The 16,525-nt window shown below is 41.9% G+C and overlaps 1 protein-coding gene across 4 annotated transcripts in view; it reads left to right on the plus strand.

Moving 5' to 3' along the window:
• UBR3 (ubiquitin protein ligase E3 component n-recognin 3) overlaps positions 1–16,525 on the plus strand; it is a 4,226,407-nt gene that overhangs the window by 2,390,748 nt on the left and 1,819,134 nt on the right. For all 4 annotated transcript variants that reach the window (XM_044075499.1, XM_044075501.1, XM_044075502.1 and 1 more), the window contains one exon: positions 15,454–15,917. In XM_044075499.1, the coding sequence (XP_043931434.1) occupies positions 15,454–15,917 (464 nt within the window). The remainder of the gene's footprint in view (positions 1–15,453; positions 15,918–16,525) is intronic.

Below are 16,525 nucleotides of genomic sequence, written 5' to 3' on the forward strand. Positions count from 1 at the left end.
TGATTCCGAGGCCTCAGTTGATCCAGTCTCCGGTTCTCTGGTTATCTGTGAGGCTCCGACGCAGCCTCTGACTACCGCAGTTGAGGAACCCGAGACCGCTACGGATATTTTGATGGAATGTACTAGGCCGACGCAGCCTTTTACTTCAGGCCCTACCGACGACTTACCTTCCAAGGATGCCGGTGCTTCTGAAACACCTTCGCTTTCTGAAGGCGTTTTCAGACCGACGACTCTTACAGTCAAAACGTTTTCAAAATCGAAGACTCCTTCCAAATCGAAAAAAACTTCACTTCAGTCTCCTTTTCAAGGCCCTATGCCTAAGAAACAGATGCTTAAGATGGCTGAAGATCTGATTACTCTTATCAGGGGTTCCCAGTCTCCTCCTGACAAAAGGCCTAGACAAGAGGAAGAATCTGCTTCCTCTGAACAACTGTCTATTTCTTCGGATTCCTCTGAAGACCAAGACTATTCCTTCTCTCCTTATGAAGATTCTGATGCTGAGAACTCTATTCCCTCAGCTTCCCCTCCAGAAGATTACTCTTTTGGGAAAACTTTGCACACTATCAGGGAGCATTTTCACTGGGAAGGTCAGGATTACTCTGATTCCAAGAAAAGGCTCAGAGAGTTTTTTACTCCCCCAACATAGACCTCTAGCCATCCCTCTTGTTCTGGACATTGTGGATGATGTTTATTTAGAATACAGTTTCAACCCTGACTCTCTGCCTCCTGCCCCGGCCAAGCCTGACAGATATTACAGAGTACCTGATTCCCATAAATTCCTTTACAAAAGCCCAGTAGCTGACCCAGAGACTATCTCCCAGGGTCCCAAGGGGGCTAAGGCTTCCATGGCTAAAAATTCAGTACCTTCTGGAAGGGATTCAAGAGCACTAGACAGATGGGGGAAAAAGGTTTACACCTCAGCCACTTTAGCTATGAGAGCTCTAAACTGTCAATTTCATATGCTTAAGTATCAGCAATTTCTGATCTCTCAGTTAAAACAAAAGATAACAACTCTTCCTCAACAATCTGAATTGAAAGAAGTACAGGATTTGTTGCACGCCACCGAGCAGGTGGGCAAACATACCTTACAATGTGGGTTTGATTCCTTGGAGGCCTCCTGCAGAGCAGCGGTCACTGGATCAGTTATACGTAGGCATGCCTGGTTAAAGGAGCAGAGTCTGCCTGAACATGTTAAAGCAAAACTACTAGATGCTCCCTTGCAGCAGGATGTTTATTTTTGGTGTTAAAGCAGAAGAAATTTTAAAGAAAATAGAGGATAAGGCAAAATCAATGCAGACAGTCAAAGATTTCCTACAGGTACAACCCCCTCGCTTCAGCAGAAACTGGCCAACCAAAAATTGGTCCTTTCCAGCCATTGACAGGCCTCAAAGGGGTAAATACAGGCGCCCAAGGGGCAGAGGACAACCACAAGCTCAGTATAAACCTAGCCAATGGACCACTCCAACCCAGAAGGGAGGAGAAGACAGGTCTCAAGCCACCAGAAGGCAAACTCAATGACTTGCACCTCAACTGGCCAAACAAAGCTCTTTTGTCAGCCCCCCTGGGGGGGAAACTAGCATTATTTGTAGACAACTGGCACATGGTCACAAAGGACAAATGGGTCCTGGACATAATTTTACGAGGATACAGATTCCACTTCCACACCTTGCCAATAAAAAGAGGAATGCCAAACCTGCCACAAAATCAAAGGGCAGAGGCTCAAAAACAAATTACAGCTCTCATGGCCATGAGAGCCATTCAAAGGGTACCAACTCAAGAGTAAGGCCAAGGATTTTACTCAAGACTATTCCTAGTACCCAGGAAGGAAAATGCTTGGAGACCAATTCTGGACCTTTCAATTCTAAACACTTACTTACAAGTTCCCAGATTCAAGATGCTAACACTACAGCAGCTACTTCCCATGTTGGGCAAGGAAGCATGGCTGGTAACGTTGGACCTCAAGGAGGCATACCTGCATGTCCCTATCAGACAAAGTTGCAGAAGATACCTCCGTTTCATTGCAGGTTCAACCCATTATCAATTCTCTGCACTGCCCTTTGGCTTATCTACTGCACCCAGAGTATTCACAAAATGCCTGGCACCAGTAATTGCATACTGCAGACAAAGAGGAATTCAAATATATCCATACCTGGACGACTGCCTCATCCAAGCAGAAAGAAAAGACATTCTCATACAACATCTGGCTTTTGTGAAGCATCTACTAAACTGCCTGGGGTATACAGTAAACGAAAAGAAGTCAAAACTAGTACCCTCACAAAAAATGACATTCCTGGGTGCCAGCTTGGACACAACGGCCCAGAAGGCTTATCTTACACCAGACAAGCAATTACATCTGACTCAATATTTCAAGACAATGGCAACAAAGATCCAATTAACTGCAAGAAAAATTCTGCAGGCTTTGGGTTTCATGGCATCTTGCATTCTGATAATACCATTTGCAAAACTGCATATGAGGAAATTACAATGGTACCTAAAAAGCGTATGGTCTCAACACAGCCACAGCGATATCTCTCATTCCCTGCCTTCAACAGGAATTTCTCTGGTGGGCACAGGCATGTCACCTCAACAAAGGTCAGCCTTTCACCTTGCCCCCACCCAGGCAAACTATCACAACATATGCTTTAGACTACACCTGGGGGGCTCACATGGCAGGGAAATGCATTCAAGGCCTATGGACTGCAGAACAAAGAAAACTGCACATAAACCAAAAAGAGATGCTAGCTGTACAGAAAACTCTAACAGCCTTCAAGGATCTACTACAGCCTGGACAACTGGCAATAAAGATGGACAACACCACAGTAATGTGGTACATAAACAAGGAGGCACACATTCCTACCCTCTTTGCAGGCAAGCAATGATCTTATGGAAAACAGCTCTGACCTACCAAGTCCAGTTACAAGCTCACTTCCTGCCAGGGCAGAAAAACACATTGGCAGACGACCTAAGCAGAAACATCAAAGATCCCCACGAGTGGAAGCTAGACCCACAAATATTTGCAATGATAACTCAAAGATGGGGCCTACCAAACATAGACCTGTTTGCCAGTCCTCAAAACTACCAGCTGACAAAATTTTGTACAATGACATTCCACCAACAAGCATGGAAAGTGGATGCTCTCTCTTTCAGTTGGAAAAACCTGACAGCATATGCCTTTCCTCCATTACCTCTTCTCACAAAGGTTCTTTTGAAGGTCAAAAAGGAGCAACCTCGAATGATTCTCATAGCCCCAGACTGGCCTCGCCAGCACTGGTACCCACTATTGAAGAATATGGCTAATAAACCCACCATGGATATTGCCTCAAATACCTCATTTGCTCACACAGCAAGACAAGCAGATTCTACACAGCCAGATCAAAACCTTAAACCTGGCGGCATGGCAAATCAATTAAGTAGCCAACCAGACCTTCTTTCTCAAGCAGTACTGGATGTTAACTAGAAGCCAGGAGGCCAAGCACCAGGAAGGCTTACTCGGACAAATGGAAAAGGTTTTCTGCTTGGAACTAAGCTAAAGGCCTAGATACAACCCAGCCTCATATGCCTCACATTCTGCAGTATTTAGCTGAGATGTTGCATAAAGGTCTTTCCTTCTCCTCTATTAAAATCCATGCTTCAGCTATTTCAGCTCACTACGACACAAATCCACCTTTATTTTCAAATCCACTCCTAAGGCAGTTCCTCAGAGGGGCAAAAAACATTAGACCACCTAGAAGAGCTCCTACGTCTACATGGGACCTCAACTTTGTTCTGGAAAAACTAACATTGCCTCCCTTTGAACCAGCTTATTCTGCAGACCTTCAGTTCCTATCTTGGAAGACTGCCTTGCTCCTGGCAATAACTTCTGCTAGGAGAGTTTCAGAATTACAGGCACTTATGGCAGTGGAACCTTTCCTCATTCTTCATCAAGACAGAGTTTCTCTACGAACTAATCCTTCCTTCATGCCTAAGGTGGTTTCCAGCGTAGCTTTAAATTAAACCATCCATCTACCAACTTTCTTCCCCAATCCACAGAACAAAGGTGAGAGACTCCTACATTCCTTGGACATTCACAGGCAGCTTCGATATTACTTGGATAAAACTAAGGCTTCCAGAAAAACTGACCAGCTCTTTGTTTCCTATGCTACAGCTTCTCAAGGGAAGGCCATTTCCAAGCAAACCATTTCTAAATGGATAGGCCATTGCATACGATTCTGCTATACCCATCATGGGAAACCAGTTCCTCCTACCTTTAGGTCCCACTCTACCAGGGCAACAGCTACCTCTACAGCCTTTCTCAGGGGGGGTTCCTACCAAGGAAATTTTAGAAGCTGCAACTTGGAGTTCTGTACACACCTTCACCAAACACCATCACTTACCTCTTTATTCTAAGTCTAGGGCAGGCTTCGCCCCTGCAGTTCTGCAGGGGCTCATTGCCTCCTCTAACCTTCTATAATGCCTCCACCCTACTTTAGCTTTGGGACTCAATCCAAGTGTGATGACTGCAGTAGGGTAACACGATGAACATAGTACAGTTTTGTACCTACCATAAATGTAGATGTTCGAGTGTTCACCCTGCTGCAGTCTAGGTTACCCTCCCTCCAACCCCTCTGATTTACTGGCTAAACCTCTGCTATGCCTTACTGATGTATTTGCTTATAGCTTAAGGGGTTTTGTGTCTGTACAGTGTTCTCACTTTTTGGTACTGATTTGGATCACCTTTTTGGGGGCACCTGACATCTGGGGCAAGAAAAACTGAAGAAAATGGCGTCGGTTGCAATATATGTACCCCTGGCGCACTGATGTCAGGGATGAGGCGACAGCAACCAATGTCGGACCAAGACTTTGGAAATCCGGCCGACTGCGGGACCGCCTGACGACAGGATAACCCAAGTGTGATGACTGCAGCAGGGTGAACACTCGAACATCTACATTTATGGTAGGTACAAAACTGTACTTTCTATTCATACTTTTACAAAGCATTATCATTTGCCTCTCTTCTCTAAGTCCAGGGCAGGCTTTGCCACTGTAGGGCCTTATAGCTGCTCCTAATGCTATTTAGTTCCAGCCTCCCATCCATAGCTTTGGGATTCTACCCAAATGTAATGACTGCAACAGTGAAACACGAAGAACATAGTACAGTTGTGTACACTTAGCATAAATGTAGATGTTCGAGTGTATTCACTGTTGCAGTCCGGGTTACTCACCTGCCTTCCCCCTTTATTCTACAGCTTTTTCTTTCCTTCACTATATTCTACAGCCTTTGTGGTGTATTTGCTTTTAGATGAAGGTAAAGTTTATGTTGTGACAATTGCATGTATTTATAGTTTTTTATATATATATATTTTGCTCCCAATTTGGGGGGCACCTGACATCTGGGACAAAAAAAAACTAAAGAAAATGGCGTTGGCTGCCTGTTTTATACCCCTGACGACCTGACATCATGGAAGAGGGACTGACATCATGGAAGAGGAGACAGCAACCGACGCAGGACCCAAGACTTTGATATTCAGGCTGACTGAGGGCAACCTACCAGCAGATTACCCAGATGTAATGACTGCAACAGTGAATACACTCGAACATCTACATTTATGGTAAGTGTACACAACTGTACTTTTCTTCAGGCGACTTGTAAGGGCATGGGTTTGGGGAAGTAGGGTTACCTGGATGTAGTATTTGGTTAATAGTATTCCAGAATATTTTGGGGTCAGATTTTAGTGTTTTTGGGGGATTATAATAAAAGTCTTTTATTGTCTTTGCTGATTTTTTTTGTCTGATTTCTTAGTTCTTTATACTTTAGGAGGTCAGCTGGAAGTCTGGTTTGTACATATGTTTGCCATGCCTTATCTCTGGATTTCATAAGGGTACGGGTGGTTATAGTTAGCCAGCGTGAAATGTTTACTTTTATACGAACTTTTCTTGGTGAGGCTTGTAAAATATTTAGGAAAGTTGAGTTGAAGGCATTTACTGCTTCATCAAGTGGGAGCTGAGTAAAGAAATTCCAGTTAATTTTAGAGAGGAGGGTTGTAAAAGTGTATGGGTTAAAGGCTATGAGTTTGCAGCAGGTGATGGTCCAGTGTGGTTTGGGGAGGTGGGTGATGTATTGGAGCACTTTTATTGGTGAATAGTCACTCAGGGCATCTGATAGAGTTTCAGGGTTATGGTATTTGCTGGAGTTAGAAACAAGTATCCAGTCTGTCGGGGAGCTTGAAGAATGTGGGTTATTTGTATGGGTGGGTTTAGAGATTCATTGTGTAAATCCATATAGATTTAGGTGTTATGGAGGGTTTGGGTTATTGAGGTTGTGCCAAGTAATTTTTATGTCCCCAAGAGGGATGATTTCATTAGAAAATGTTTGGGAGAGGTATGACAGTATATTTTCCATTAAGGGGATGTTGTCCCCTGGTGGAATATACATGGCTACTACTGTGTTGGTAGTAAAGACATTGGGTTTGAGGTTAGCTACTAGGATTTCAGCAGGTGTAAAGAAGGGAATTGGTTCCTTAGGAAGGGAGAGAGTGAGGTAGTTAGAGTAGAGTAAAGCAACACCTCCACCTTTTTTCTCTTGGTGAAGTATATTATAACCTGGGGGAAGAATGTCTTTATCTTGGTTTTGAGGTTTGATCCAGGTTTCTGTGACAGAGATAATGTCTGGGGTATGAAGTGATACCCATGCTTGAAACTGGCTTAGTTTGTTGAGCATACTTCGATTATTAATGGAATAGAAGGAAATGTTTTTATTGGGTATGGATGACTGATTAGAATTGGGGGTGATGTTTTGTGGAGTGCTAGGAATAAAGGTAGGTTTGGGTGTATGTCACCTGACAGGAGTAGAGTCCTTGGGAAGTGATAAGTTATTTGTTTTAGTGGCTGGTTGTGAAAGTATTTTGTTTTATATTTCGGTGTACTATGGTTGAAAGGAGTTTTTATTTTAGGGAATGATATACTCATTGGAAGGATCGATGCATTGAAGAGTATGGGCTGCTGAGGGTAAGCAAAGCAGTTAAGTAGAGGGTTGGTGGGGACTTTATGTACAGGAGTTAAGATTGTGTGAGGTGATGTAATGTTGTGAAGGAGGAGCAGGGTAGGTAGAAGTATAACAGGAATGATTAAGTCTGACATGTTTGAGGAGGAGAGGGATTTTATAGGGTGAGTTGGTTTAGTGGTAGGGGGGAGGAGTTGTAAGTTAAGCTGAGAGTTTGTAGTGGGTGTTAGCTTGTGCAGCAGGAAGGGGAGGAGTTTGGGAGGTGGGAGGCTGCTATGATTAGGTATAAAGGAAATTATATGGAGGTAGGTGAGAATGGGGGTGGGGGGAGCGAAGTGAGACCGAGCGGAGCGGGGCTACACCAAGGACAGAGGAAAGTACTACAAAACCAATCAGCCAATACCATCCAATGTCCGAGGAAAAATATTCAGATTTCAGGGCAATTAGATCAGCTAGATTCTCAAGGGGGGGGGTTGCTCCTTTTTCAGTTTTAATTCGCAGAGTAGAGGGACAATACTGAAATTATGCCTGGGATTTGGGGAAGGGACATGCAGAAGAATTTGGAGTCAATAGAGTACAAATTGAAAAGGTGTAGGATAGAAGGTGGCTGGGATTTCTAAAACAGTCAAAGTAATAAGCCAGGAGCGGATGGGCTCAGGAAAAGATGGAGGCTAGTGTTCGGGATAACTTGCTCACTACGGGTAGGCTTTTCTACCGATACTAATAGCTATAGAGCAATAGAGGAAGAAACTGTTGCAGAAAAGAGGAAAATCCCAGGATGCAAAAAACTCCCTTACCAGCCTAAGTAAGAAGCTGAGAGCTCTCATAAAATCCTCCAAAGCTACTTATGAAAATAAAATTGCCAAAGATTCCAAAGACAACCCCAAGGCATTCTATAACTATGTCAAGAATCTAAATGGCAATGCTCAGATTTGCTCTGAGCTACAACAGAATGACATTAAATATACTGATCCCAAGGATATTGCCAATATCCTGGCAGATCAATTCAGTGCCAACTTTACACCCCTCTCATCCCCTAAACAGCCCATCTCAGTACCAGAAGATTGCCAAATTCCTGTAATAATGGCCACACAGGTAAAATCGCACTCTCCAAAGCTAAGAATACAGCATCCATGGGACCAGATGACATTCCGGGCTGTGTATTACATGAACTACAAAATGAACTGGCACCTCACCTAAGTGTCATGTTTAATCATAGCCTCACCTCAGGCTTCGTGCCCACTGAGTGGCGCACAGCTACAGTTATCCCACTCCACAAGGGGGGATCCACCTTGAATCCCGGGAACTACTGCCCCATCAGTCTGATGAGCTTGATCTGCAAGGCCATGGAATGTATTATCGTGGAACTTAAAACAAAGACATAGGCAACCTTCAAACCCTGGACCCCACCCAGTTTGGGTTTGTGAAGGGCCAATCTTGTCTCCTGAACCTGATTGACTTCTTCGAATCAGTCTCCAGAGCCGTGGACGAGGGTAAGGCAGTCCACACAGCCTATCTGGACCTCGCCAAGGCCTTTGATACCATCCCCCACTCTGGAATCATAGATAGACTTACTAAGCTGGGCATTAATCCCTACGTCACTCCAGACAAGTGGAGTACCTCAGGGTTCAGCCCTGGGACTGTTCTTGTTTGGCATCTACCTCTCTGAAGTACAGGCCAACACTAAGGGACTCTGGGTAACAAAGTTCGCAGATGACTGCAAACTGGGAACCATTATTGAATCCCCAAATGATGTGGATACTCTACAAAAGGGCCTTACAGAAACAGATGTTTGGTGCCAGAGCCATGGGCTCAAGCTCAATGCCAAGAAATGTATAGGTATCCCCTTTGGGAAAAAACATGTACCCATGAATTACCACATAGGTGGCAGTACAGTAAAGACCGAAAGTGTGATAAGAGACTTAGGGACACAGGTGGACAGTGGTCTCATCTCCGATAACCACATCGCCACAACAGTCAGGAAGTCGTTCTGTGTGGCACACCTCATCACTAAGGGCTTTTCATCCAGAAAAAAGAGGTCATTGTCCCACTGTACTCATCCCTCATTAGACCCATTATAGAATACAATGACCTGTTTGGTATGTACCTCTCAAGACATCTGCAACAACTGGAAAGGCCACAGAAATACCTCACTAAAAGAATCACAGGCCTAAAGCAGATGCCCTATGCTGACCGCCTTAAAAAAACTCCAGCTATACTCTGTCGCATATAGTGTACTCAAAGGCGATCTCTGCTTAACATACAAGGCCATGTCAAACCTAGAGCTGTTGGACATGCTACACTTAAAGAAATCCCAATCCCTCAGAGCCACACGCTCCAGGGATCTAAACCTTGTCATCACAATAAACAAAACATGCTGGAGGGATAGGTTTCTGACCCAGAGACTCCCCAGACTCTGGAATAGACTCCCCATACATGTCAAGCAGAGTGCCTCTTTGGCCCTCTTCAAAAGGAACCTTGATGATTGGATGGGAGAAAGGAAATTCACCCCGGGGATCATGTCAGTCGGCCTGCTAGACAGGGGTCCAGGGAAGTAAATAGTGTGGGAAAAAATAGCCAGGGAATTGTTATGGCTAGGCTTGTATAGGCCCTAGGGTCGATAGCCTATTACTAACTTATGAACCTATTCAAACATTTCCAGTAGATATTAGAAATTTAAGAGTCTGCATACTTAGATTCAGTCTTTTGTGGTGGGTTTGACTTGCACTTAATTTTAGGGACCAGTTTGTGGTTAAGCCGTACTATGTCCGCACCGTGAGCAGGTTTTTCTGCTTAGTATAAGGTTGGGGTAATAGCTAGGAGGAAGGGGAAGAAAACAAGGCAAAGAATTAGTATGTCGGCTAGCAGGAGGAAGAATATAAGGCACAAACAGTCATTAAGTACTCTAGTATTGGCTATGACACTTTCACAGTTCAGCAAAAAAATATATTTTCCAGTGGGCAACAAAATGAACCAATGGTTGACGAGAACTGCCAAGTTATCAGTACATATCTGCACTATAGCCTTAAAACATACAGTCAGGAAAAACATTCTACAGTTCAAACATTTCATAGCAGCATACAGTGTAATGGCTGTTCGGTTATGCTCGCATAATCTTCTGTAGTCTACAGTCTAGTTAAGGTATACAGTGTTACGTTCAGACGCTATGCCTGGTAATAATCTGCAGCACAAACATTCCACAGCAGCATTCAAAGTGTAGTAGATCAGTTAGGCGTACACATTCTATTAGAGTCTACAGTCTAATTAAGATATACTATGTTGCAACCACAAATATCACTAAGTAACTAACAGTGTTTTAAGCACATTTACAGCAGAGTTGGCAATACATCAGGTTCCACTTGGCTCCATAACCGCATGAAATAGTGGGAAATAGGGTCATTTGAAAACTGATCAGTGTATCTGTGAATCAGAGCATTTACATTAAATACATATAGACTATGTTTGTCTATTTGTAGAAGACATACAGTTTTAGCTGAAAAAAAAACAACACTACAATCTAATATGAATATATTAGGGATAAAATGCAGTAGCAGTTTACTTTACCTGATGAACACGCTATCCACGCCACACGCTCGGCAAGGGGAAAGCAAGATAGTTTAGTGGACTGATTTTTTTTTTCTTGTTTTTTTAAAATGGCACCCTGGAATGCAGGGAGGAGATAAAGCTTAGGTCCTGAAGTGAGATACTGTAAGGGAAGGTGGGAGGGGGGCTACACCAGGGACAGAGGAAAGTACTACAAAACCAATCAGCCAATACCATCCAGTGTCCGAGGCAAAATAGTCAAATTTCAGGGCAGTTAGACCAGCTAGATTCTCAAAGGGGGGGGTGGGGTTCCTTTTTCAGTTTTAATTTTCTTTGGGAAAAAAAAAACGAGGAACTTCAGTTCACAGAGTAGAGGGACAATACTGAAATTATACCTGGGGTTTGGGGAAGGGACATGCAGAAAAATTTGGAGTCAATGGAGTACAAATTGAAAAGGAGTAGGATAGAAGGTGGCTGGGATTTCTAAAACAGTCTAAGTAACAAGCCAGGAGTGGATGGGCTCAGGAAAAGATGGAGGCTAGCGTTTGGGATAACGTGCTTACTACGGATAGGCTTTTCCACTAATACTAATAGCGATAGAGCAGTAGAGGTCGCATTCAAACATTTCCAGTAGATATTAAAAATTTAAGAGTCTACATAGTTTTGTGGTGGGTCTGACTTGCACTTAATTTTAGGGACCAGTTCATGGTTAAGCAGCACTATGTCCGCACCGTGCACACGGTTTTCTGCTTAGAGTAAGGTTGGGGAGATAGATTCAGTCTTTTTTGGTGGGTTTGACTTGCACTTAATTTTAGGGACCAGTTTGTGGTTAAGCAGCACTACGTCTGCACCATGCACAGGGTTTTCTCCTTAGAATAAGGTTGGGGAGATAGCTGGTGAGCACGCTATACTTGACACATGCTCGGCAAGGGGAAAGCATGATAGTGCTTCCCCTGTATTCTTTCCCTCCTCCCTCTTTGTTGTTTGCAGTCTAGTCATAGTGCATTGTTATGGAGTGGGTATAGTGTGACAGGGATATTTGATGGGACGGACTTGCAGACAGTTTATGGTAGTTGTGCAGTTGAAAGCTGTGTATTATGAAATAATGGCACTGTGGCTATTTCATTGTATTCATATTGGCACAACAAAATGAAGTATGTTGCTTTGGCTAGATTTGGGCACCATGTTAGCCTGGTAGTTTGTTACTGAGGAAGGCAAGTTATTTATTTCAGTTTTTCTGCCTCCCTAACAGTACACATTCTTGGGCTGCTCCCTCAGTTTCTCCACTTGCCCATCCCTAATCGCTTAATCGCTTCTTTCTAGGTACACTGAATGTGACCCCTTGCTGGGTGGGCCCCTGACACCTCAGGATGTTTACCTCAGTGTTGCTCTTTTATTAGGCAGAGAGAATGAGGGAATTGATAGAGAGCAGTGAACTCAGAGCCTGGGAGGCATTGTGCTTGCAGTGGTGAGTCAGTTATAGTAGCTGTGGAGGCATTTAGTGCAGTGATGTCAGGATTTCATCACTGCCCTCTTTGTTTTATGAGAGATGTCCAGGAAGGCCTCTGGTCTACACCAGCAGTTGCCCAGGCTTTATTTTTTTATCTTCGCACTTCTCCTGGGATAAATGAGCTGATCATTGGCCACTTCACCCTATTCCCTCTGGCCAAACCTGCTTGTAGCCTAAGTCTATTCTTGAACCCAGGGTAACAGAGGTGCAGATGGATGCCCTGCTTTCGTACCGTTAGGCTGACTTTTTTGTTTCATTTTGGTTGACATTAATGGCAGAGACTGACTTTGGAAGTATACAACTGTTTTTTAAACACCTTTGTTAAATTCTTACCTAATAGATAGTGACATATGTACACAAAGAGTAATAGAAAAAAAACACAGCAAACATTTTTCATTTTCAAGCATTATACATGTTTTCTTTTTAGCAGTTACCATTGACACCAGCATTATGTAAACTGTTGAATTTCTGCCTTCCCTTTAATCTCATTCCTCCTCCTAAACATATCTCTGCATGTATTTACCCACAAATTCCATTTATTTCTGTGTAGTTTGCTCCTTCCTTTTTGCAAAGTTTCTGACCCTCTCAAATTCTTTGCCTTCTTTATAAATATTCAGCGCTTTAATGACAGTTGCGTTAGGGTTTGATTTCTCTTTTTGGTAATTGTATTTTTGGCAGCCAAAAACATTAAACTTGGGAGAGTTACAGCAACCATAGAGAATTTTATATACATAAAGTAGCAGAAAGTATTAAAGAACTAAACCAGCACAGGAATGGAGAAATGAGATTTTATCAATAGGAATGACTTCAAGAAGGGGTATAGAAAATAGACAAGCAAGGACTGGAATTTACTGGAGAAAATTAGCAAATAACCAATGTATTAGAAGCAGTTAACTAGAGGCAGAAAAGTAATAGAGTGAGATGAGGCCAAGTTGACATTTGGACTGGAGGGCTACAACACTGAGATTACACACCCGGACTCACAGGCAGGCCAAGGGAGCCTCTGGCAACAGTGACAAGTGTAGAGCCCTCTTAGCTGGGGGCCCTGTCTCATTTAGTCATCTCATTCAGCTTTAAGGCTAGCCCTGTATCAGTCTCACTTTTCTTTATTTGCACAGAAGGAAAAAAGTGATGAAGGATAAAAGTGATTTTAAGTTGACTGCAAATTTAATTTTTTTAACTTAAGTTGCATGCTATCCTTGAAAAAAAAATAGAATGTAGTAATGTAATAATCTATCGACTTGGGAGAGGTTCTTGTTACATAAAATGAAGTAGTATGTAGTACTACAGTTGTCGTGGAAGGAATTTTGTTATACATTGGATAACCTAAATTAAAATATCAAGGTTTATATAACTATAGAGGCAAATAGCCAAACTACTACTATATGTAGATTTAGCAAAAGGGTTTTTGTCTAAGCAAAATAATTTAAAAATGAAAGGAACTTAGCACTTGTGATAAATGGTAATTTTATTGTTTAACTTCAAAGCAAACTGTTGTTTCCCATCAGCAGTTGTCTCAGCTGAGAAGAAATAAATTTCAGGTGTAGGCTGGGTTATACTTTGTGGAGCCATAGTAGAAAGACAGAGGAAACTAGATGTTCTTGAGATAAGCAATACATCAATCTTAAATAGACTAGAAAACTGTGTTCTAAGTGACCTTTTTACCAGCTCCAAAAGAGAAAGAACAGTTTAAGCTTAAAACAGCAATGGTATGAGTTTACCGAGAAAGAAACTTAAAAAAATAGAAGGAAGATGGAAATTATTAATGTATAAAGCCACACATTGCCCCAGCAGCTGCAGTATGAGAAAGCATTGAATAAAAAAGTTATAACAATAGTTTATTAGTTGAACACTAATCAAGACTTTCTTCTTAGAATTAGTATAAAATTAATTGGTCTGAAGAAGCCTATCCAGGTGAAAGCGCTTACCACATCTTCTGTTTGTATCACAATAAATCCGAATTTTAAAGTTCATGAAGCAGCGTTTTTTTCACCTTTGTTTCCTGCATTTTGGTTAGTGCTGTGTTTACTGCCTGCATCACTACTGTGCCTTTTATGTTAGTTTATAGTATAAAATGAATATTTAACTGTATACAAATTGTTTACTGTGCTGGGGAAAGGGGGGGGGGGGTGAAAGTAGGCAGCATCAGTGAGAAATAACCTTTGGAGTATGCACCGGTGAAAGTGTACTGTTTTATGAATAACTGTACTTGTTTTGATAAGTAAAACCCATGTGAGCTGCCATTGATCAGGTGCAATTTGCTCCTAGCTGGGAGAGTTGTATTTTTTTATTGTTATTTTAAAATATTGCAATTTTGTGTAATTTGTGTGTGTTAAAAATGAAAGGGGTTTCACAAACTGCAGTATTTGAAAAAAAAGTAATGAGTTCTAAAAAGGTTGCAAAGAAGCTGGAAATTTGTTTGTATACATGGAAAAGAACGATCAGCCATTATGAGTGATGGCAGTGTTTATTCTCTAGATTGACTATACTGTCAATAGTAATGTCTTTCGGCTTTTCCTGGTTAGGGGTCACCACAGCGGAACGCCGGTCCACTTATGATGGCAGTAGATTTTTATGGTGCCAAGGTGCCAGCCCGAAGCCCAACCTTCAACTAAGGCACACCCATTCATGCACACACCTACCTGCATTTCATTAAATGTCACTTAACCGCGGGGAGGACATGCAGACTCCACACAGAAGGCACTGCAGCCGAGAATCAAACCGGAGAACCTCTTGCTGTAAGGCGACAGGAATGTAAATGGCCTTACTGGGACAGATGAAAGATGAATGGTAATGGCTTATGTTAAGAATTGTAGAGAATATATGTCAGTTCCACAAGAGACTCATTTGGACAGGAATGAGTGTCAGTTTGATGAGGCAAGGGTTTTAGGGTACACATTTGGTTGAATATTGAAGACAGAGGAAGAGGGATTCCAACTTAGACAGAAGAGGAAAAAAAGATAGTAATGGTAGATTTGTGGCAGTAAGGAGTTATTGGCAATGATGAAAGTTTACTTTGGTATGTTTTTATTCCCCGTAAGGTGACAGCGATAAAGCTCAGAAGGATTTTGGGTGAAATAATTAATTTTCACTACAATATTTTATTTGTAGGTGGTGACTGGGATTTGGTTTGATATAGTGAGGATGTATCAGGGGGACCTAGGAGACTGATTACAGCTTGAGACAGGACAGGAGAAATGTATAAACCTTAATGGGAAGAATCCCCAAAGCCCAGTTACTAAAAAGAAGTTGCTGCAAGTGGATGGTAAGTCTTTACAGCGGTACTTGCTGCATGAACACCTTTCTTGGAGATTTGCTGTTACATCTGAATACTTCGTATAACTTTACTTTGCTTCTTTGTGTGTTCACATATTTATATAGTTTGCAGGTTGAATTCTTAATGTTTAATTTTACTTTTTAGAATTCGGGTACAGCTCAGGTATTCAGTCTGGTTGCAGAACGTAGGAAGAAATTCCAGGAAATTATCAATCGTAATAGTGGTGAAGTTAACCAAGTGGTTCGTCCAAAGGCATTGTCAATGAAATGGTCAGCACCCAACTCAACTCCACAGCTTACCACAGCCATTCTAGAAGTTAGAGAAAGTATGCTGTCTCTTATGGTAAAACTACATCACAAATTATCTGCAAAACAAAATTCATACTATCCACCTTGGCTAGAGGACTGTGAGATGACATTTGAGCATGACTTTGAGAAATACAACCATGGTGATGGAATAACTGCGTTAGAAAGAATACTAATGAAAGCTGCTGCCCGCAGTCGTAAAAACAAATATTGTTTAGAAGAAATATGTAGAAAAGTGTCTCCTCCTGTACCACCAAAAAAGAACAGTCCAACAGAAAAGAAAGCCATGGATAAAGAGGAAAGGTAATTTTTACTGAAGGCTTTGTAACATTTTCATTTTATGTACCCCATCTCATTTTCAATATTCAGTAGCATTTAAAAATACAGTTTTGCACTTTAGATACTGGAGATGATAAAAACACGTCTTTGTTAAATATGTCTAGTTATATCATTTTCAGTAGATGATAAAGTACAGCATTGCCTGTCCATTCTATACATATTTGAAGTTGCCACTTCTTTACAGCAAAATGCTAGTCAGATTCCCTGTTGAACCTTTCACAGCATTTATAGACAGTTTTTCATTGTTGTGTGGTATTTCCATAAAATTATTTTGGGTAGGAATCATATGTATATTTTATACTCCAGTGCATTTTACTTTGGTTGAGTTACAAACTCTGAAACTATTAATATAAGGGTAACATTTCTAAACAAACAAAAATATGGGGGTGTTTTATAGTTTATGCAAGTGCCACTGCATGTAAAATGTTTTCATGAGAGAAACTCTTGAACAAAGATTTACTTGAAGACTTTGTGCCACTGTTTTGGTGGAGCCCACTATGTGCCTTCCATTCTTTGCCTGCAGAGAAGACCAGAATGTTATGAGGAAAACCTCATGCAGCAGGGTAAAGGTT

This window comes from Protopterus annectens, chromosome 6.part1 (genome assembly GCF_019279795.1).
Source record: "Protopterus annectens isolate FY-2018-M chromosome 6.part1, PAN1.0, whole genome shotgun sequence".
Taxonomy (NCBI): Eukaryota; Metazoa; Chordata; order Ceratodontiformes; family Protopteridae; genus Protopterus; species Protopterus annectens.